The following is a 23,492-nucleotide window of genomic DNA, read 5'->3' on the forward strand; positions in this document are numbered from 1 at the left end:
TAAAATTCAAATTCCTTCCAAAACAGATAAAGTGACAAAGACCTTGTATAGTTACATGTAACAAGCTTGGATGCCCACAGCTACTATTGTTTCAGCAGACTAAAAATGTACTATTATTGCACAACAGTTGATATGGGAACAGGTCACATTTGGCTTGTACTCCATCACCAGGATTACAAGCTTCCTGCTGCTGGTGAGCAGTAGTCCTGGAGCCTTCAGAGCCTGCTTCACTGCAGGTTTCTCCATCAGCAGCAGCACTGCACACGAGGCTCCAGGATGGACAGAGCAGAGGTGAGATTCTGCCCTCTGATATGTGCAGTTGACTTTGGTGGGGATTTGGCAAGCAATATCTGAAAGCTGCAAGTGGCCCCAAGGAAACATCTAGCAAGAGCTTGATACAACGCTGGTACATGATATTGGCTCAAGAGCTATTTGCAACATGCTACTATCTGTAACTAAACTGGCAACACAGGCACAAAATAAGGCAGTGGGTTAAATTAATCATTAAAATTGTTAGAAAACATGCAAAAAATAATACTGAGTTAAAAAAAAAAAAAGGAGGTTTCTTGCCCCTTTAGTTTTTCCTCATAAAAATCTGAATAGTTCCACACCTATATTTGAAATTCAACCTTTAAAAAAAACCCGAAAAAGCCAAGTGTGACTCAGTTGTTGTTCTCTTTGGTTGTGATGGTAACCAGCTGCTTAGCAGCCTTGGCGATGTCGTAGGCGCACTGGATGACCTGCTGTGTGACCAGCTGGATGTCCGTCGTGGGACACGTCTCCACAGGAAGGGTTTTTTTTGCACTCAGATTGGAGTCTGTAGGCACTAGATGTCAGCAGGCGCAAAGAAGTCCTTACCAGTTCAGATTTGGGTTTCTGGGAAAGCAGAAGTGGAACCAGACAGAACAAAAGAAGTGTTTTAGGATGGCTTTTAACTACCCAGTAGTGCTTGACAAGTGCTCTTTAAGGTGGGCCCTCTGCTGCTAGAACTCTGCTTTCTACAATATGTTTCCCTCTGTTCTGTGATAGAAGCCATCGCTGCACAGATGTGGGGTAGGAGTGGATGAAGCAAGTTCCCAGAATCTCTCCTCTTTAATCTCAAGTACATGCAAGGAACACTGATTCCTGCTCTCATTTGAGAAGTTACTCACACAGATTTTCTAATGCCCATTTCCTGGCTGATATCAGGACAGAGCACAGACAAGACAGACAGTTCAGCATAAGTACAACAGCATGAGATGCTCCTGGCAGTTTTACTCAATAACTTTACGATGGAGATTTTACTCCCTGAAATTTACTTTGAACATCTACACATATCTGCATTAAGAAACACAAGTAATGGCATTCCAAAAGAAACCAGGTGGTCTAGCTAAGTTCCACTAAAGCCCCACGACTCCTTAAGCAAAAGGCAAGTAGCTTCCAGGTTTTCCTGAACTGCATGCACTTTTTCAAGTTGGAAGTCCGAAAGTAAAATCAGAGGCCCAGATACACAAATTAACCTTTCCTGATTAGCATGTGAATAAGTATACAGATGGAAGAGTCAAAAATCAACCCAGTCACATCCCCCTCCCCCTGCTTTTCATTTACTGCAAGGAAATCCAACAAAAAAGTCAAAAACACACTTACTTTTGGGAACAAGGCTGCCATTTCTGTCACTGCCACGTGTATTCTCTCAGAGCACGGTATATAGCTGCAAAAAGATGCAATGTATGATTCATCATGTCTGCACTCTTTCCTCTTCGGTTTCACTGCTCAGTGGCTATTATCCTAGAAACAACTGGGTAACAAAACCCCATACATATTCCAAGAATATCTCTGTAGGCTGTGCTTTAGGCAGCTGCAGTAATCCTGCACACAGCTGGGTGGTTCTTAGTGCCTCCTTACTAAGCACTGCCAGCACACTGCAGCGCAGGTTTGTATGTAACTATGTGACTTCAGAGAAAACAAGAACTGAAATAATACAAAATTCTTTCTTCACTTTTCATTATTCTTCACTCAGTGTTTGAAGAAACAGCTGTCCACATCTATTATGCCAAGCACTGTCAGAAAACGTCCTTTTGTATGCAATTACAATTTGTATGCAATTGCAATTTGTATGCAATTACAAAGCACGTGTCTATGAATATTAACTACACATTAATTCATAACTTGCATTTCCTCCCTGCCCCAGAGCTTGCCTCTAAATTGGGCAGAAAGTTGCTCAGCTGGTTCTGTTTGGTGTATATACAACAGACATAGCTGCTACGTGCGGGAGAGTGTGCCCAAGCAAACCAGTTCATGAAGTCAGACATGCAGTAAAGGTTCCACAGTTTGACAATACTTAATACTTAAACAAAATCTGGTGTTGCTTTGGGGAAAAAAACAGCTGTTTTTTACTCAGTGCAGTGTTGACAACCAAAAGTGGATGCAAACACATTTCTCTGCACGTGGGATCTGAGTAAGTTTAACTCACTGCTGTTTCAGGAAGATCTGTCTGTGTTTTGAAAGAGCCCTCTCTGCATAAACCAAGAGACTGGAAGACCACACTACTACAAGAAAAGTAGTTAAACCATTAAGGATCCAGCTAAAAACACCTTGGGATCTGAGTTCTACAAAAACCAAAGTGTTTCCATTGATTTCATGTTTCATGTAAACGCAGCAAACATGCCATTCACAATTCCCATACTGAATTCACAGACACATGCAGCTTTGAACTACCAACCACGTTCACAGAAGTTCAGTTTTAGGCTAAATATCCAGTAATTCTATTGAGTTAATCAGTGATGGCTAACCAAATAAATGCAGATTCCATTAGTCCTCATAGATTTCACTTCTGACTTGCACACCAGATGAAAATTAGACTGCTCAAAACACGTCAGTAGCCTTACTTCAAGGTTTTGATCCTTCAAAAACTCCTTTGCAGCATTAGTTAATTAAGATGGTTCACTCTTAAGCAAAAGAACCTCAGAAATAACACAGCAACAGCATTCAAGAAAAACACCCAGCAGTTGTAGATGATGGAAGATCACTGCCCTTTCAAGCAACAAAACCAAACAGCAAAACCCACAGTCATGTTATGCAGCCATCTTGCAACACCAAATGTGTAAAAATGGGTCAGTTGCGGATGCACTGACAGGGAAGCAACACAGTGGGGTCATTTTGGCAATGCAGGAAAACTGCCTGAAAAAAATAAGTTAAAAAAAGCGTATTTCTGTATGTCTCAAATCACCTGAGTTCTTCCAAATAACCTAAAAGTGGAGGAAATCTCCCAAGTCCACTGTAATTTCCATTCTGCAAGTGACTCAAATTAATTAGCTCCCTGCAAGCCACACTGAACAGCACTTCACCTCATAAAAAAGCCAGTTTCGCTGATTAAACTCTCCACCAAGGCGGATAAAACCCTAAAAGTACCCAAGTGAAGATTAAGGATGCATATTTCACAACATCTTCTCCAGGTTATTGTGAAGTTTATGGTATGTCTAGGAGGGATGGCTTCATTGCTCATGGTGTAATCTCATGGAATACCCTGATGCATTGGATGTGTTCACACACGTCCCAGAAGACATCAGGGGGATTTTGTGGCAGCTTAGAAAAGAGAATCCATCATCACCAGTAAGTGGTGGCAAAACTCTTCCTCCATTTCTGACACTTATTGCTGGCAATAATACCTGGGGTTAAAACTTGGGAAATTATGTTTTATAGAACATTTCACTTAAGTTTCATTTTTATTTTAGGCATTAATAAAATACTTGGTCAGGTTAGGAGACATTAGTTAAACATCTTTTTTTTTTTTTTTTAAATTGATTCAAGACCAAATTACCTTCTTGTTCAGCATGTCAGCTGTATAAACAGTTGAAGACCTAAAGCTGAAGAGTGGGAACTTTGCATGCAGGGAATCATGAAAATTCTGCTACTTTTGCAACAGTGCAGAGAAGCAGCAAGCATACATTGTGCTGTCAGTTATCATTATTCATCTCCATGGACAACAGGTACAACAGAGACAGAAGAACATCTTAAACTAGGATAGCTCAGCTCCAGTCTGCAATTCTGTTTTGCATCAAATCAGTACCAGGAGCTTCAACTGAACCAGTGATCTCGTAGCTTGTAACTCCCTGCACTTGATACCTGAATTTTCTGTATCTTCCAAAGCATTTCATGCATAGCCTTTAACGACCCCTGTGCACCACGGAGTGAGAGGGAGGAAGGCAGCAGAGAGAAAGAGAAAGGACACTGTGCCTGGGAGGCAGGGACAGAGGCCAGAGTACCAGGAGGCAGGAGCGGGCTGCGGGCTGCTCAGGGGAGCTCTCTTGGCCCAGGGAACCAGCGTGCTGCAGCAGCCAAGGCTGTGTCTGAGCTTGAGCGTGCTCACACGCCCAAATGGTCTACTGGCCAGAGGAGCACAGGAAAAGGAATGGAAGAAAGTGAGGAAACAGGAAAAAAAAAAAAAAAAAAGGGAAGAAGGTGCTTCATTAATAGATGTATTCTTGCATCATTTTATTACTGTCTGATCATCTATGCAGCATGCCATTCTTTTATCCACAGCATTCCCAGCAGGAATTTGGAAGCTGTTATATCCCCAACTATCTCAGTTCGTTAAAGAAGTGTTTCCCTGTTGCAAGGGTGGAATGGAGGAACCATTCTCCTCCATCCTGAGCCCCGAGACAAAGCCAGGGAACAGGAAAACAAGGAGAACAGCTTCACAGTTCAGTGAAGATTATACTCATGTAAGTACTGGCAAACACCATAGCCCAGGCATGGTACACAGAGCACAAAAAAGAGCACAAGTTGTTTAAATATCTATTCAATTTAACAGCTAAAAGCTGGGTACACTGCATTGTTTTTTCCAATAATTTTTTTTTAAATTAATTTCAAATATTCTAAGCCTTGACATACGTAAAACCCAAACTCATTTAAAACTTCTCTCACTATTGCTCCTTACTATCTGTGAGAATCAAGCAACAAAGGACTGCTGTGGAAAAGGTTACGGGCAGGGGCAATGAGCTCAGCACTGACACGTTAGAACTTGCCATTCAGTGTGAGAAGGAAAGGCCGTGCACTGTCCTTTCTAAAAATAGAAAAGTACCAGAAGGAAAAAACACAGAACAAGAGTGGCCCCATTGTTGTGCACTTCTCTCAGCAAGGCAGGAAGTGAGGATTTAACAAAAATCACCAGCAGCTTCTGATGGGCTGAGATGGGTGCCGAACTCGGGGCTGGAGGCAGGACACAGCTCACAGTGAGACTGCCAGCTGCCAGGTTTGGTTTATCTGGAGATGAACACTGCTCCAGATCTAAAGCACGTTTGTACTTGGAAGATCTAACTATTATTTACGGTCCTCGTCCTCCAGAAGAGCTGTGCAGGAGCACTACCTGATGAGCACACTGTGACTATCTTTTACGTGTTCATGGTTATTCTGGAAATCAATTTTCAAATGGACCAGAAGTTCCCCAAGGGAGCTGAAGCTGTGCTGACACACTGAAGCTGTGCATTACCTGACGTGCAAATAAGAAAGCCAAATGCTCCCTGCCTATGTATTTTTCCTGAAACAAGACTTACTGTTACTTTCACACCTCTATTGAGTGTCATTACCTAAGGACTGCAGTCTGCAGATCCACAAGAATTTCTCTGCAACACTCGTGATTTTTATCTTAAACAACAATGATAATTTGCAGCAAGACTTCACAAGTGCTTTGCTGCCCTGCATTCCTGGTCTCACAGGGTGCTGCACTGGCTTTTTGGCCAGGAGCGTGTGCTTCCATTGCCTGCACTGGTCACTTGGCCCTGCTCACCCCACACATCCTCCAGTACACCAGGGAACACCACAGACCTACAATACTTCATGTGTGTGAAATCCAGTATGAACACAGGCAGTTAGTAGCTGTGCTTCTGAGAACACTTGCATTTTATTCATTTTCTCATAACCTCCAGAGCCTTTCCAGCACACATGCCTTACCTGTCATGCTTGTTCTCCTGTGCTGCACGCAGCAGTTCCTGAATATTCTTAGTGATCTGCTCAGTCTTCCGAATCACATCTTCTGTACTGGGCAAACTGGAGCTGGGGGCTGTGTCGGTGTCCTCAGGGATGGACCCCTCTCCCTGCCAAATGACACTCCTCTGCCTTCCCTTCCTGCCCGACCTGCAAAGGAAGAAAGCTGAAGTCAGCCCTGCAGTACAGAGCTTCATCACCACTGACCTCCCTGTCCTCCAGCAGCATGGTGCTGCAGCATTAGCTCTGTGTCACTGCACCTACCCCGTCTCCTCCAGCTCCAGAGAGGCAGTGGTGTTATCATAGTCGCTCTCAGGCACACTGCTCTGCTTTTCCAGCTTCGAGGCCTGCAACAAAGGCAGATTTGTTTCAGCACCATGCAAGAAAGAAGAGCCCCAAGAAGAGTGCAAGCACTGCATCCCATGTATGTGGTTTGCCCTTCAGCACAACAGCCCCTACACCTGCTGCTACTCCAGAGCCCAGTGCATCTAGCTGTCCCCAGATCAACAGGTAGGAGGTCAGATCAACTGGAGTTAAGGCCAACTGCAGAATGAAAGGTGAAGGCTATTCACAGAGCCAAAGGCCCAATATTTTCCACCTCCTATTCTCACGCAGACCAGCTTTGCACCTCCCAGCAATGTATCCAACCCATGTGGCAAGGGTGATGCTGTTTTTTAACCCTAAACTCCTGTTCAAATGTCTGGGTTTGTTTTTGTTCTTTTACTCTCCCAAACAGAGGGCTGCTAATACAAAAGACCATATTTGCACCACAGCAGCTCAAGAGCACCCACCCTCCCCACACATGCTAACACAAAACCCCTCTGTCAGGGAGAAACTGAAAGCAGACTTTGAAATACAAAGCTAGGCTTCCTTCTCTGAACAGGTTTAGCCTTCTAGAATAGTTTATTTCCTGGCATTACAAGCTCCTGGAACACCTAGCATCAGGCCAATCTCTGCAATTCGCACAGACCTGCCATCTGAAGCCCTGTGAGGCACAGTCCCATCTTCGGACAGGCTCTGAGACCACTATACATCTGCCTTTTCCAGTCTTAAAAACTGCAACGCTCATTAGAAGTGCCTGCTACAGCTCACCCACTTAGAACCAGACACATCAGTGTCACTGTACACACAGCTCAGGCTCAGCATCAGCTCCCACCTCATTCACAGGCACTGTTCACCCAAGAGGGCCCCCTGCCATCCCTGCTGAGGAACCAAAGCTAAAGCTCTACAGAAACTCTGAAGTCAAGATGAAGGGAATCTCTAGGGTTAGATTGTAAGAGAGATCTTCAACCAGCATCCCAGATCCTTACAGTTAGGAAACAATGCTTTTGTCTTGAGGGTGGACTGACAACGTGACAAGGAACCATTTTTCATTGGTTAAGAGCTATTCCATTCATTAAGCACTTACCTATTGCTAACACCACCAAATTCAAACACCCAAAGTACAAGTGCTTTCCATCCACTTTACAGCTACTTTGCACAGAAGAAAAAAAAACAAAACAAAACAGAAGGATCCTTTGAATGCTCACCTCTGAGGAGAGCTACTAAACTCCAAATAGTGACAGGTATCTTCTGAAGATAAGGACTTTATATGCACAGTCTGTAGTTTTAATATCTAGCACTCCCTGTAAATCTGCTATTTTCTCAATTGATATGGAGTACATTAGAGCCAAAATAATAATAATAAAAAGGGTGGAAGAATTTGGAAGGTGGGTTCTTTATCCTGGTGGAAAGAGTCTGACCATTCAGCACCCAAAGCCACAGACTGCTTTTAGAAACACTGTGTCATGTCAAAAATTTGAGCGGAGACTCTGCAATGATTTTCCAAGGACTGGAATGAGATGGTGCTGTTTCCATTATATTAACCACACAGAAAAAGTAGAATTAAAAAAAAAAAAAAAAAAGAGGGAGAACTTTTCCCAAAAGCTCTTTTCAAAACGAGTTAAATCTTACAAGAAATACAAACACTTCCCTCTCAAGTTTACTCTTGGGAGTCTTGTTTTAACGCAGAAATAAGCCAAGCTTGAACCCTGAACGTATAATATGACAAAATGGATATAAGCTACCTGCAAGTTTCTATGAAACGAGCCATAAACATCTAAAAACAGCCCAAAGGACCTCACGTTACTACGTCCTTCAAAGTTAAAGAGGTTTAATCAGCAAGATCTCAGAATGCAATCAACTCATTCTGATGACAGAGGATACCTCCTGCAAGTAGTGCAAGCTGGCAGTGCAGGGAAATGGCCACAGCCAAGCTGAAGGCTGCTCACCTTCAGCACTCATGAGTTTGTGACACACTTAGCTGCTGGGGGACCCCGCACAGCCAAAAACGGATGTTCTTCTAGAGCTGCAAATGAAACTTGGTTTTACAGTTGTTACAAGGTTCCCAAACTAAAAAATACAGTCAAAAGAAGCTGGTGCAGACTAGGCTATCAAACTGGCGTTTAGGGTTTCTTCTAGCAAATGAGGCTGAGAGAGGCCCGGTTTAAATGTTTCACTACAAGAAAGAGAAAAATGTTTTTAAGAGATTAAGAAGCTGCCTGAGGCTTCTCAAAATAGCAAACGGTTGACAAGAAGTTGCAGTAAAGACAGCACCTTTGGAACAACAAGAGCTTGCAGAACGCATTTAACGTTGCTGTTTTTTTCCCTGACGTGTTTTTGTTAAATATGGTTTCGTAGAGCCTGATGGAACACCATTGTAAGCTTCCTTTATACACACTCAGTGTCTTTCACCTTGTCCTGAAAACAGTCTTGCTAACAGCAATTCCCACACCCATTCAGACTTCCATCTCTTAAGGTCAGCAGAAAGCAGGCTAGCCAACACTGTAAGAATCATTGGGCATTGTGTTTGGATGCTTAAAGAACTCACTTCAAACAAAGTAATGAACACCTGTAAGATAAACAGTCAATGAATATCGATGTGGACTGGTGCAGACTGATAGCCCCAAAGAAAGCAGGCTCAGAAGTTAGGACATGCACGTGCCTCATGCAGTGCATTTTAGTCAAGAGGAAGAGTTGCATATTGGCTTATGAAATATCAATCAGTGCTTGCCAAATCCCTTTCCAAACAGCAGCCAACTTGTCTTCTGGCTGTTTTCATTGTTACGCAGCTCAACAAGTGATTTGGAGTGACTGTGCACAGGGTTAAACGCTGAAGATTTTAGATGTTGTGGAGTTAGAGAGGAAAGTATCCACAGCACGGTGCGAAGAAACGGAAAGTGATGAAATGCTGCTTCGTGCAAGCATGGAGGCTAGTGAGCATAAAAGGGCAGAGGACAGAGGCATAAGCCTTCTGGGAGATTGCCACCTCCTCCAGGTAAAAGACCAATTGGGAAGGTACTTAACCCTTCGTGTGCTTTCATCCCTTGACCAGGAAAGCGTGGAGGGGAAGGAAGGTAGAGATGAAGAGGAGGTCACAAACGCACTCCTCCCGATCTAAAAATGGGAAAGAGAAAAACACTCGGGCAAACCAACACCAAAAACAAAACACAAATAATTCTTAACTGAAATAAAGAAGCATTCTTAAAACCGTCTGAGATGACATAAAGCAAGAATGATTTTGAGAACTTGGCTGAGCCTGAGCAGACTTAATTTATACACTATTCTTTTGAGGCTTTGAGGTAATTCTAATCCTGATATTTTAGAGGCACTGAATTTCACAGAGAATAAAATGCATTCACCACAATACCAAATTAACCAGCCCCCACATAGCAGTGCTTCAAAACCACTACCTCTATCCAAATTTCAAAATGCAGAAAGCAAAGGACCCAAACACAGCACTATTGTGTTTTGCATGCATAGGCACTGATGAAAGAATTCCGGTGTTTCTCTGTCAGAAATGCTTTAGCAACATGTCAACATCATTTAAAATGATACAGACTTCATAGTTTTTTAAGTTCTTTTTAACATAACTGCAGGGAGGGGCGAGGAGAAGGAACAGCATACAAACTTCTTTACCAATTCCCTGGGGTGCCCACTGTCCTCCTCGGAACACTCACAGAACGTCTGCCCTCCTCCCACATCAGTGCAGAATCCCAGTGGCCGAAACAGAGCTCCCTCTCCACTACCAATGCATCATATGGGAAAACACTAATTCAGAAGAATTTGTTCAACCAACAGAGCTAAACCACCTTCAGCTTCCAGTTCCAAACTCAGAACAGGAAATTGGTCGCCTAGGGAAAAAGTTGGCGTCAGGTTTTTCTTTTTTTTTTTTTTGAACATCATTCTAGGGTGCCACAAAGGGTCATGCACCTGTACATCTCAAGCAATAAATCTATGAGTTGTACCTACCTTTATAGAATACTACTTTTTACCTCCCTCTCGGTTTTCAAAGTCACACGTTGATATTTGGAAAATATATTGTGGTTAAAAGAAACAGCTGAGCAGAAGCCAAAAGCTTCAGCTTATATGTTCCAGAGCCATTACAGCTTTTACGTTTCAAAACATCAAGCTCCTGCAGACATGTTAATACAGCAAACGGTAACAACTCTTACAGTTCAAACTCCCTCCAAAGCAAACAGTTGAGCAGCTTTGGTAAGCGAGTATAGTTGGAAGAGACAGAAAAGTTGAACAAAAGGAGAAATGCAGAAGCATTAGCAGTTTTACTTACGTGTGGAGGAAAAGGTTGTAGTCTCGTTATGCTTTCTTCTGGGTATGTGACCTCTCCCATGGGGAGGTAGGGTTTCTGACCTGATCCAGTCTCATACATGGACATGGGCCTGCTACCCCGTGCAGATGGTCGTCGCTTTAAGGAAGAATTGTTGGTAGGGTCTGTGTATTCAGAACCAGTTTGGACCTGATATATATTTGTTGTGGCCTGTCTTCTGAGGTTGGTATTTTCACTCTGTAGCGTTTGAAGCTGAAAGAAACGTTTAGCAGTGGGACTTTGTTTTTCTAATAGCAAGCGTCAAAAGCAAACTGACTAGGCAATACACGCTTGTCTGCTTTACTAGCAAATCCAGCTTCCAGGAGCTGGGGTTTGATTTATTCTTCAACAACCTATTTGATGTGTTTAGTGTAAGCACAGAAGTGTCTATGTTGCAGATCTGGCAAATATTTATGAGTTGATTTCCAGCACTTGTTTGTTGGGCTGCAAGTCAAACTGGATCTTAAAATTGGCTGTTGTAGTTAAAAAAACACACAATCTGTTCCTTCCAGCCTGGCTGCAGTGGCATGTTTCAATCACATAACACAATGAGGATGCATGGGGAAGGACTGCCAAAAGAACAGTTTATTCAAGCAAGGTGATCCATTTCAGCGGTCAACACAAGAACTTCAAAGAGGACTATGACATAAGGCCCACTGTATGGGAACTGTTGAATCACGGCCTGAACCTCTGATTGACCACCTGGGGCGAGCACTGAGTCAGCCACAGGGGCACAGGTGAATGCACTTTCACCTGAGTGACCAGAAGGGGTGGAGCCTGGCTCCTAGACCCCCATTTAAGGGCTGACTCCCAAGGAGGAAGGATCTCTATCTGGAGATCACTCATCTTGGAGTCCTTCTGTGAGCCCAGGACACAGGTAAGCTCTTTATTTCATTACTCCTTTGTAAATGGGATAATCTCTCTGGTCCTATACCTGTATACCTCTTTACCTTACAATCTGAATACCTGCTTGCCATAGACCCACAAAATCTGAAGAGGCCCAAATTAAAGCACAGACATCAGAGGCAGTGCAAAGAAAACCAGAGCTTGCTCTGCAAAGCAAGAGGAGAGTTTAGCTTATGAAAATAAAGGATCAGCTACTGCTTTCTAAGAAGCCAACAAGAAATAATTTTAAAGCTTTTTTTATTGTATGTATTTGATGGATAGTAAAATTACAACAACCCTGAATTTTATGGAGCTACTTGGAGTAAGTTTGCTATATTAACACATCATAAAGAAAAAATGTAGAAGAAAAACTATGCATCAGCAATTCTCTAACAATATACCAAGTATTTCAAACAGATGATGGCCTTTTTAAATGTTAAATGGTGTATTATTGCTAGCATTTACTATAATCACATGCAACCTCAAGAACAGCACCTATTTAAATGTTTTTTCTTTTGATAGAGGTAAGATTTGTAGTTTCCTCTTTCCTAGCTTCTGCCACTCTTTATAACCTGCTTTAGGTACAGTTTAAACCAGCAGCTAATGTAAACACACAGCAAGCTTGTAAGCATCTACATGTTTTTAGAAAAATCTGCAGGCATGAAAACTTACTTTTCCCATTTGGATGCCCACTGAAGCAACAGAACTATTTTCCTTTTAGAGATAATCTCTCCTGAAGTGGCACTCATCAGGTGCACCCTCTTTAACTGGCATATTTGAGTAACAGTAATGCAAAAAATCAGGTGCACTGTTAGCTAATGTGATAAGTGGACTTCAAAAGTTTTTTTCTAACAGGTTTGTGACCTTCTAAGCCCCTCCTTAGAAAATGATACTAAAAAAGAGAGCCTTTTGAATGACATCTATTGCACTACAATTGCTGAAGTAGTATAGATATTCTGGTGCCTTGCCACAAATAACCCAGCAGAGAACTCTCATACTGCGCTGCAGTTCTCAGTAGCTCAGAGCTAATCCAGCTGTTACTGCTTCTCCCTCTCCTGTGTCCCACAGAGGCACACTGCTGCACTGCAGAGCCACTGAGACTAACTGAAGTCCCATAGCTATGCACATCACCAGGACATAGCATTAGTGGAGCATCTCCAGGATGAGTGAGCCTCAGCTGTGTTGTTTTTCAAAATGAGTTCTACTGCAGCAATGATCTCTTTTGCCACACCACATAAGCATACACTGAAGGGTCATTAATTCATAGGCCGTAATTATTTTTTCCCCACACGTATGTTAAATCTGTTTCAAGAAACTCGATGTCAATGAGAAGTTAATTCAACTGATACAAAAAATGCTTCATCAGTACAAGCTATTAAAAAAAAAATACTCTTTGGTTCCTCTCTGTATTCACCATTCCAATGGATCTCAAAGGCTGAATACAATTGTAATAAAAAGTTGGCACTGAATAGCCAAGGATATTTGGATTTGCTGAACTATCTGGGCATCAGATCCTAAGAGGTCAGTGGTGCCTCCTTTTCCCAAAAGAACACAGGGAAATAAAGTACTGAGCACAGGTTTCTCTGCAAGAGGACAGCTTGAACACTCTGAAGCCAACTTTTTCTTTAAGGAGGGCTTCCTGCAGGGCATGCTATATGTACTGCAGTATTGTAATTATCTGGAAAACAGGGCATTTAATACTAGGTAGGGAAATCCATCTGAAGAAACAGACAGCCCTTTCTAGACTAGGGTGACAAACAGAATAGTGAGCTCAATACACGTGTAAGTTCTGCTACAAATACACATTCCTATCTGATTCTAAAGCAGGTTCATTTTAAAGGTTCTCTCACTATCACCATATTAGGTCATTGCATCTTCAGTTTCAGCAGTTTTTCTCTGCACAACTGAAAACACGTAATTGGATGGGGTTAAATTATTGTGCTTGTTACCTTTTTCTGCATGATCCTCAGCTCATCACTCAAGTTGATGTTCACTTTCATTAGCTGCTGAATCTTTACCTCAGAAGCCACCAGTGCATTTTTAACTTGCATGTACTCTTGGGCTGTCACCGGTCCATCTGACAAATCTGAATCCAGGCTCTAGAAACAGAGAAAACTGAGTCTGCTGAAAGAAAACAGGACAATGACTGCCCCTTCTTCACCATGCTGCATTACTTTCAGGAATGGCATAAAATACTCAAGTCAGTATTGATATGCTGCAAATATTTTTGAGTGGGAAGAAGTAAATGTTTGTGAAATACCATGTAACCATTGATTAAAAGCATTTCAGTAGATCCAATTCCAATTAGGTCTTATCTCGTGACATGCACAATGGCACCATTTTTTCTGACACAGCCTTTTATTTACAGTATAAATTCTTTATGTCACAACATCTAATTCTGTTAGAAAGTATACATAGACTGAGAGAATTCTAAAGTGAAGCTGGAAATTAATTAAAATATTCATTTTCTGATTATTTATGTTAATTTTCCTTCAGATTACCTTTATGAATGACATTTGGTGCATCAATACCTCCAACCTACCTTCTGCCTAGTTGATTTAGCTGCATTTGTTTCCAGATCAGTATCTTCATCTGAAGCAACACTGTCATAATCAGGCTGGTCATTATCCTGACTTTCACTGCTATGTTGATTGCTGATTGATTTGAGTATCAGTTCCACATTTTCTGTCAATCAAAACCCATTTTAAAACACACTAAGTTTGAAGGAGAAATGGAAGTGCATAAAAATAGTTAATCAAACAAATAAGCTCTTCAACCAGAGAGACAGTACAGTTTGCCAACAATGTGCTAGTTTAGTTCTTCTTGTCATATAAAAACATTATAAGTTTTTTTTCTCATAGTACTTCATAGATATAGTACTTCTGAATGATGCTATCCTATCACATCAATTAAATTACTGCAAGACTGTGTGCAGAAGCATGGAAGAGCTGCCAACCAAAACTCACCTTTTGAACCAGAGAGAGGATTCCCCTGTTGTCTTCGTTTGGCATCACTTAAAATATCTATAACTAGCGTAGCAAACTCATGAGCATTAAACCGAGCCAGTTTCTGTCTTCCCTAAGTTAGAGAATAATATTTATAAAATTAATGTGTGTCATATACTAGAGGAACAGCACAGTTTCCAGGCAAAACAAAGACTACAGCAGTTACAGTGAGCTGACTGTTCAATTTAAGCATCTGTAGAACTCTAGGGAAGAGGTAATGCAAAACATTTTTTTTATCCTCTTCATAAGCACTTGCAACTCTTCTACAACAATAAAGTACAGTAGAGCAGTATGGCTTAGAATAACTGGCTTATTAAACAAGAGTAGTCTGAATTAAACATAGAGTAGTTTTACAATATTAAGATGATCACATACCTGATTTCTGGTTGAGGAATATTCAGGATTTACAGGAAGAAAGGGTACCACTGTGGTCTCTGTCACAAGTGTACTATGATTCTGAGTAGCAAGCCAAACTGCTCAAGGAAGGAAAAAAAAGAATAACAAGGGATTAAACTACCTGTGCTGCTTGGCAGTGTTTTTTGCCAAAGAAACAGACCACAATTTCAAGCACAAATCAAACAATTCAACCAGAGATTTTTTTCTCCCCCAGAGGTCTCTTTACTTTGAAAAAAGAAAACCAACCAACCAAAAAAAAACACTTAAATGAACATGCACCTGAATACAATACAATAGAAGAAACTACCACTATCAGTAATTTCTTAATACAAAAGTATTTTAAACAGAACACATGCTTGCCACTAGCATCTCCTTTGTGATGTAACAATTCATGTTTTATACACATTCTGCTCACCTGCATCTGTTTCCCTCCTGTCAACTTCATCATACACATCCATGGCAAGTTCTTCAAATAAGTGGTTGCTTAGCTAGGGGTAAAAGAAGAAAAATTACAGCTGAAAATCAAACTGAACATATTAAGACCTCTACAACATTGAAAATAGAAGCGCACAACTTTGCTCTCTGTTGGCACTCTTCCAGCCTGTATAACTAAGTAGGCTGAGAAGCAAGCTGTTAAGTTATGCATTAAGCAGGTGTAAGTCACAGCAGTCCTGCTGGCAGGGCACGCGTGTTGGTGTGTTGGGCTACTGGCTGGGGTCAACCCACCCCAACCTGCAAAAATACAAAGCAGGAATCTATCTACTTGTAGCTAGCTATCCATTTAAATTAACTACTACTAGTATGTTAAAATAGACATTGCTGAATAGAACGGTATCATCATGATTGTGCTTCCTCTTGCCACAAGTTCTCATCTTTTGGTCCAATTTGCTTCAGCTAAATGCTTTTTCCTTAACCTAACTTGTATAAGAATTTGGTCACAAACACCTTAGTAACGCTAGCCAGTCTGTGTTAACAACTAACCAGCAGACAGTGACAATCTAGTTTGGCTTCCCAGACAGTTAAAAGCAAATAATAGCATTTAACATACACACTGTGACATTTATTTGTTTAGGAACTGAAAGTAGCTGAAACACCAGCTTGAAAGATGAAGTGCAGCATTTGCCACATTACAGTAAAGGTGTTGCACAGCACACACGGAAGTTTTACTTACAGACTGAAGCTTCTTCTTAGCTGCTTTTGCAAGTTCTGATAAATCTAGACTGCTATGAAAACAAAAAGTGATCATTACATCTACAGCATTTAAGGGCTTCTGTAAAGGTAAATACCACACATTTCAATTATTAAAATCTGTTTTATTTGATACCCCTTAATTTGTTAGTATTTTATACAGTTTGTAACGCATCAACCTTTCCAATATTACTAATACACCAATTAGCAATCTCTTACCCTTTACTAAATAAAATCTAAATCAAAAGAATCCCAACAACCCTTCAGAATAGAAGAACCTATCTGTATAGCTCAAGGAGTGATAAAGTTGTAAAACAACAAAATGCTTCCTGTAGAGAACCTGAAGAACATGCTGTGACCAAAACTCAAGTTCATAGGAAACACACAGGATTTGTTCCACTGGACTGTGCAGGAGGAACGTGACCATCAGGCTGCCAGAGGGCTGCAGCTACAGGCCCTGCTTTACATTATTCTGTACCAATTGGGAAATAATTTGTTCTGCTATCTCCCAGCCTTGAACATGAGGCAGGAGATGAAAATTCTGCAGCTCAACTGAATTAATCATAAAAGACACAGATTAGGAAGCTGACAAATTTTAAGTCCATACTTCTATCACCCAGGGGATGACATCCCTGACCTACAAAGATGAAACGGCTCAAGTAAATCTCTGCATGATTGAACATCACAGGGAATCATGTAGGCTGCTGCCCACGTAAGGAAAAATTATATAAAATGAAGTTTAAAAGACCAGCAGAGGACATCAGGCGGAGGTGAGACAGTCAGGTTGCACTCCATGCTCTGCAACCTAAAATGCATCTCTGAATGAGTTCTTTTCCCCATGTCAGCTTCTTTCTCTGTGCAATGTGACAAACCATGCTTACCCTGCTCTGCAAAAGACTTTGCACTGTACTTAACCTAATAGCTGACAACATAGTATTAAAAAGTTACAGGTGAGTAGGCTTTTTGTTACCAATAATTACATAGTATCTGCCTACAATTTTTATCTGTTTTACAGCTTTCCAGAGACAATAGCAATAAACTGAACAGCAGTTTACTTACAGCCGTCTTATTTCCAATGGCGTGGCAATAAAAGAAAAATGTTTATGACTTATGATTAATACATGGTATCTTTCATAGGAAAAATGCTTGAATTGACTGTGATCAAAACTTAAGAGCACTCACGTGACCAAAAGTACAACCACTGTCAGAAATGCTGCTTTTTTTTTTTGCAAACATTTGTTTCTAAATGCAGTATCAGGAAGTTAACAGACCCTTACATTGTTTTATAAAATCTGTTTCCCAGAAATATCCATGTGTTTAATTTAATTATTCCATCTGCATTTCAACCAATAATAAGCTTCTATAATTTTCTGATTTTGTCTAAGATTGATAAAAGCACATCTTAAAAAGCTAAAATGACAACAAGCTTAGAAGTTATTTCAAAGAGGGAAGTTTTCAATCTAACTCTTAAGGATTGTCTGTTTACAAACAGCTTTACAGGCATGTCGTGGAGTCAGAAACTCACCTATCCGCCATCTGAGGTATAACAAAGTGCTGTCCATTTTTATGATCTAGAGTTGAAAACAAACTATACTTTAATAGGCTGTTAGTGGGAGATTGCAGTGAGAAATCCAGGGATATATGCAAACCCAGGACAGAACGTCTTGCAAGTCATCAATTTCCAACTACAGGAAGCTAATAAGTCTTCAAAGAAGGTTCCTACCATGATTTGCTCATGCTATAAAAGCTTCCAATTACATCTTATCAACTGCATTATTTTTTTTTCTAAATAAGCTTCAGCTCTAATGCAGGTGCCCTTACGGAACCTAATGGCTAAAAATTTCCAAGTGTGTACCTGCAAAGAAGCACTCATTGAATTGGGTACTCCTCTGCTTTTGCATTTCAATTAGAATAAACTACTTTATTTTGTTCAGTGCTTCTGCAATATGTCCTGCAGACTAATCAGCATTACAAAAACTGCATTTTCCCTGCAACTCAAGAGTACTCACCCAACCTTAAATATAATAAACCCTTAATTTTTAATTTTCTAAGATATACAAGGGACATTAAAAGTGTAGTAACATGGAAACAATATATACCACAGATTGAACTGCCCAACAATTAACATATAAAGACCTAGGGGGTGCAGATTTTTCTACTCACCTGGTTTCCTGCCACAGAGATAGAAAGCTAACCTGTCAGTGAGTTCATACTGAATTTCTATCAGGCGCTCTGCCAGTTCATGGTGCCCACCTTGTCTGGTTTACACAAACATACAAAGAAGAGATCTATTAGTTATACTTCTATATTAGTTATATAAAAACAAAAATTTTAACGTTTAAAGACATCACAAATGTCAGAGCCTTCTACCTTGCATAGTCAACTGGAGTTTTTCCATTGGAATCTTGTGTGCCAGGATCAGCACCATACACTGCTAATAACTCTGCTTGCAAAGTCTGTCCTGCCTTAGCAGCAACGTGGAGCGGGGTGTTTCCTTTCTCCTATGGGTCAGTAAGGAAAAGCACATCACTATTTCATCAACAGCTCTGAATATACATTGAAATATGCATCATCTGAAACCTGCATCAATACTACAAACACTAAAAACGGATCACACATCAAAATAGTGAAAAAGAGGTTCATACAGGATGAAAGAAGTTGGCTTGGGCTCCTAAGGAGAGCAATCGCAAACACGTCTCCAGATTCCCCGTCCTCACGCTGGAATGGAGTTGCTGAAAAAGGAGGAGGATTCTATTCAACACAAAGGCAGTAACAGTGATTCAGCGATGCTTTTAGAAACAGTTATACAAGAATTCTTGCTGCAGCTGTTTTATATAACATTTTTTTTCTCCAAGTTAACCTAAATCAATGCCTCTGAACCATCCACATCTCCAGAATCTCTATATATTTATATATTACATAAAAAGCTGCTTCAGGCTGAAGTCAAGCTCTGTTTGTTTACATAACGGTGCTGAACAGCACCAACAGTTAAGTTGAAAGCAACTAAATTCACTTGATTTCAGTGTGCTGTTACACACAAGCTGTAGCTTCTGTACATTGCCAGGGTAAAAAAAAAAGCCACCAAAAAACTCACCTTACTGAGATCTTTGGCAGTTACACTGTCATCCTCACGGCATGGCAAGCGATGAACAAATGCTAACATTTGATATTTAGCTCTAATGAATTCAGCTTTATTGGGACTGCAGAGAAACCCCAAGCAACAAAATGGGAAGAAATGTTAGTGCTTTCGAAACAACAGACATCAACTATTACTATTCCAAGCAAGACATCAGGAATCAATAATTCACAGAATTGAAGCTGTATTTCCATCTTTGAAATAAATTGAAAAGTAACCATTGAGAATTATGTTAAAAAAGAAAATCTGATGACGTGGAATACCAAGGAAAACCATAAAACCAGGACATCTGTGAGCAAATAACTAGTTTACTACTTCTGCTATCTTCAGAAACAAAACATACTTAGGTTCCCACGTAAACCTTGGTGTCTATGTCACTGCTGAATAAAACAATCACACCTCTACAAAGAAAAGATCTGTAATTTTCCACTTACTGCACTTTATCCTGAGGGTTAGCTTTGCGCCTTCCACTCATAACAGAAGCAGGGTCCAGCAACGAATGTTCCCATATGGAGTTAGCACCATTATTATACAGTGTTTCAACCATCTGAAATCCAAAATGTATACAGGCAGGAGTGAAGAACGTTTGCTGCTAGCTGCACAGACTGATTCATCAGAAAGCTGCAAGTATTGTGAACCCAGCAGCAGGATGGCACTGACTCATATTCTATGTACCAGTGCCTAAAACCTACTGGGGTGTAAGAGCCCAACTGATGTTTAGGAGACTGTTGTGTGAAACGTAATGTGAACCCCCTTAAAATTCTCTCTCCCTCCACAAGAGCATCTCTACCAAAAAGAGAGGCTCGCTATATACTGAAAATTTAGGTTGAAGCAGATGCATTGCACAGGTCTGAAAGAAAAACTGAAGGTCCCTTCCCAAAACAAAGGTATCAAATAAAAAAGACACAGATATTAGGGATTTTATCAATCCTCCATGGCAAAAACAAGAGAAATAAAAGACTATAAAAAAAATATACATATATACATATATAGAGAAACACCACAAAGAAATTCTAGCTTTAATGAAGGAGGAAATGTCTTTGCTGTTTACCTGCAGCAGTGTTGGAGGCCATGGTGTGTGCTTGAGATGTCTCACTTGAGAGATATGACGCCCTAAACTCCGGTGAACGCTACAGCACTCATCACAAATCAGAATTCCCCTGTTTATAGATGCCCAACAAGGATCTGAAAAAGAATACATTTATCACAACCACAGAAGGCAACACAACTTCTTATTTCAGAGCGGAAAATGACTTTGTGTTTTAGAACTCTGCATTTTAACTTTAGCTTTACTGCTCTCAGCGCAGTGTTCAGAAGGAACTCCGGTTTCTGTCAGTGACAGAAGAGGCTCTGTGGGCCAAGAACCCTGCAGGAAGAGAAAGTGAGCAGCAAGACGGATCGTCAGAGCTAGCACACTGCAGGAGGAAAAAGAATTCAAGACCTCTTCTGTTTTGGAAAACTACTTAACTCCAAATCCAGAGACGGGTTTGAGGCTGAATGAGTACAACACAAGCCCGTATCTGATGAGAGATCTTCTGCATCATGTCAGAATACATCTAAGCAATTGTGCATCACAAAAATATCCTGCTGTGACCCGTGCCATAAATATACTGAATCCATGAGACGTGAGATGTGATCACTGATGTGGTTTCTGAGCAGAGCTGATGCTGTGTGTGCTGAAGGCAATGCAGACAAACCCGTTCGAGCTACGGCTCACAAGGCAAGGCAGCATCTACTCAAAGATGATAGCTATCTGTATGGGAACTGTTGAATCATGGCCTGAACCTCTGATTGACCACCTGAGGCGAGCACTGAGTCAGCCGCAGGGGCACAGGTGAATGCACTTTCACCTGAGTGACCAGAAGGGGTGGAGCCTGGCTCCTAGACCCCCATTTAAGGGCTGACTCCCAAGGAAGAAGGTTCTCTATCTGGAGATCACCCCCTCTTGAAGCCCTTCTGTGAGCCCAGGACACAGGTAAGCTCTTTATTTCATTACTCCTTTGTAAATGTGATAATCTCTCTGGTCCTATACCTCTTTACCTTACAATCTGTATACCTGTTTGCCATACACTATCACATAGCCCAGAGCCAAACTGAAGTATATGCTGTAGGGAAAAAAAAAAAAAGCTAATCTAATTTAAAAAACAAAGTAATAAGGAGTTTGTGTGCTCATTATTAAACCATGCCATTATTTTAACGACTTGCACTTCTAAGAGGGAAAAACATAACAACAAAATGAGCTGCTTTAACCCCAACCTAACAACCCAAGACTGGAGGCATCCTTCCAGACTAATGAGCCTCATCCCTTCTCATTAGACAGGCTCATCATAGACTCATTCATACATCAATGCGATCTTCCGAAAGCCACTGTGTTCCTGGTTTCAGTCAGTGCTTATGAGCTGCTCACTCAATATGCAACGTAACTGGCTCTGTTCAGCTACAGCAAAGTAAGCTCCTGCTTATTTGGTCGTTCCATAGCAGAAAGGAGGCTTCAGCACTACTATGAAGAGAAAAGCAGAGGCCTTGCTGGTAATCTGAGCTCTCACACACTATGTACAAGGCTGGTCAAACAGCAGTGGGAGCTCAGCACTGCAACCTGTTTTTGAAGTCATGCTGGTTTAATTGCAAGCGGAGTTCTAATCAAACTACATGAAGATTTGTGGGCTTCCATTCAGTTCAGACGTGGCTTGGTGCCATTTACTTGCTCTCAAGTAACAGGTGGGGACCAGAAAGGGAACAGTGTTGGTTATGACAGAGGGCTGTCCTCAGGTTAGAGGAGGTTATAGGTTTAAGTTAAATGTCTGTGTTGGAGTTTAGTCCATTTTTAAAGGCAATACAGGTACGAATACAACTCGAATACACTTATACCAATGGCAGAACGCAACAAAAGCTCAAAAGATCTCTCAAGTTTGCTTTCAGGAACATGGCAGAGTGCTTCAAAACAGGAAGTGTGCAAGGACAGGCGTGCTCTGCGGGTATGAGAAGTGAGCTCCTGCCCCGGCATAGGAAACGCATCAGAAAAGAGCACGTAAAACTCTCCGTCTGCACAGGACAACCACTTGTGTTTCCCAAAGAAGTGAAGAGAAACTACGGAAGCCCCAGAAGCCAACCTGGCTCAAACACCGCAGCTCCTAACAGCCCCACAAACTCTACTTTCAATCAAGGAAGGGTTTTTTTTTTTTTAAGAAAGGATTAAGCTTTCCTTACACACAGCAGATTTTTCCACGAGGATCAGACCTGCTGATGCTGTCGCACATCACCCAACAAAACACAGGGCCATGACCCTGCCATGTGCTGGCTGCCCCCAGCTCAGCTGCCCAGGGCCCACCCATGGCCTCGGGCACCTCAGGGATGGGGCACCCACAGCTCTGGGCAGCACTGCCAGGGCCTCAGTGCCCTCTGAGCCCCCTCAGACCCACGTTTCCTTTCCCCACCTCCCACCGCCGCCTCCATCGGCTCACGCTGCAGCGCTTTAATTCATTTCACTGCCCACATCAGATCAGATCCACGGAAGAGGAACACAAACAGAAAACACAACCAACAGAAAACGCACCGATCTGGCAGAGACGGGCAATAAACACACGCTATTATTCAAATGAAAACCAAAACAGTCCCGAACACAAGAACAGCAGCGCTACGGACGAGCAGAAACGGGGACACGAGCCACTTTTCAGACCTCCGTTATTGTCCCCGAGATCCCGCACCGCCCGCCTGTCAGCACGGCGCCCATTCGCACAGCGGCGCTGCACCCCGGCCCACCCCCGCCCGCCAGCGGCACCTGCCCGCGCCTCCTCAGGGGAGGGGGTGGGGATGGGCCCGGCCGCCCCCTCCTCCCCCTTTTTACTCCTCGCCCCCTCGGCGCAGCCGGGCCTACCCTGCGCGCTGCAGTCTGCGCACACCTCGCTGCTCCTCAGACGCTTCGACATCGCGGCGCGGAGCGGGACGGCCGCTTCCTGCCGCGCTCACGGGGCCGCCTCAGCCCCGCCGGGCGGCCGAGCCGAGCCCGCAGCGCGCAGGCGCACGGCAGCGCCGCCCGCTACGCCGCCGGCGCTATTCACGAAACCGCTTGCGCCAACGCGAGGAGTCGGGCGGAGCTGCGGCGCCGTAGCCGTCGCGTCGCCCCGGCTCAAGATGGCGGTTGGGGACACTGCCCTCACCAGCGATGGCTGTGCGCCTTTCCTACTTCCGCGGCAGAGCGGGCGGGAGAAACCAACGCTGCCCGGAGGTGGGGGGGAAGCGGTGCGCACCGGGCGCCTCGTCCCGTGTTACGCCG

The 23,492-nt window shown here is 42.3% G+C and overlaps 1 protein-coding gene across 1 annotated transcript; it reads right to left on the minus strand.

Annotated features, from left to right (window-relative positions):
• Positions 1 to 529: 529 nt before the first annotated feature.
• Positions 530 to 23,205, minus strand: GIT2 (GIT ArfGAP 2). Its single transcript, NM_001395909.1, is given in 21 exon segments — positions 530 to 793; positions 795 to 876; positions 1,627 to 1,690; positions 5,932 to 6,114; positions 6,229 to 6,311; positions 9,310 to 9,399; positions 10,574 to 10,822; positions 13,444 to 13,593; positions 14,037 to 14,179; positions 14,461 to 14,572; positions 14,875 to 14,972; positions 15,311 to 15,383; positions 16,067 to 16,118; positions 17,609 to 17,654; positions 18,247 to 18,341; positions 18,454 to 18,584; positions 18,729 to 18,815; positions 19,178 to 19,283; positions 19,654 to 19,766; positions 20,271 to 20,404; positions 23,094 to 23,205. Coding segments are annotated over 21 exon segments (2,274 nt in total). The 5' UTR covers positions 23,146 to 23,205; the 3' UTR covers positions 530 to 662.
• Between the last annotated feature and the right edge of the window lie 287 nt (positions 23,206 to 23,492).

Source organism: Gallus gallus, chromosome 15, assembly GCF_016699485.2.
Source record: "Gallus gallus isolate bGalGal1 chromosome 15, bGalGal1.mat.broiler.GRCg7b, whole genome shotgun sequence".
Taxonomy (NCBI): Eukaryota; Metazoa; Chordata; class Aves; order Galliformes; family Phasianidae; genus Gallus; species Gallus gallus.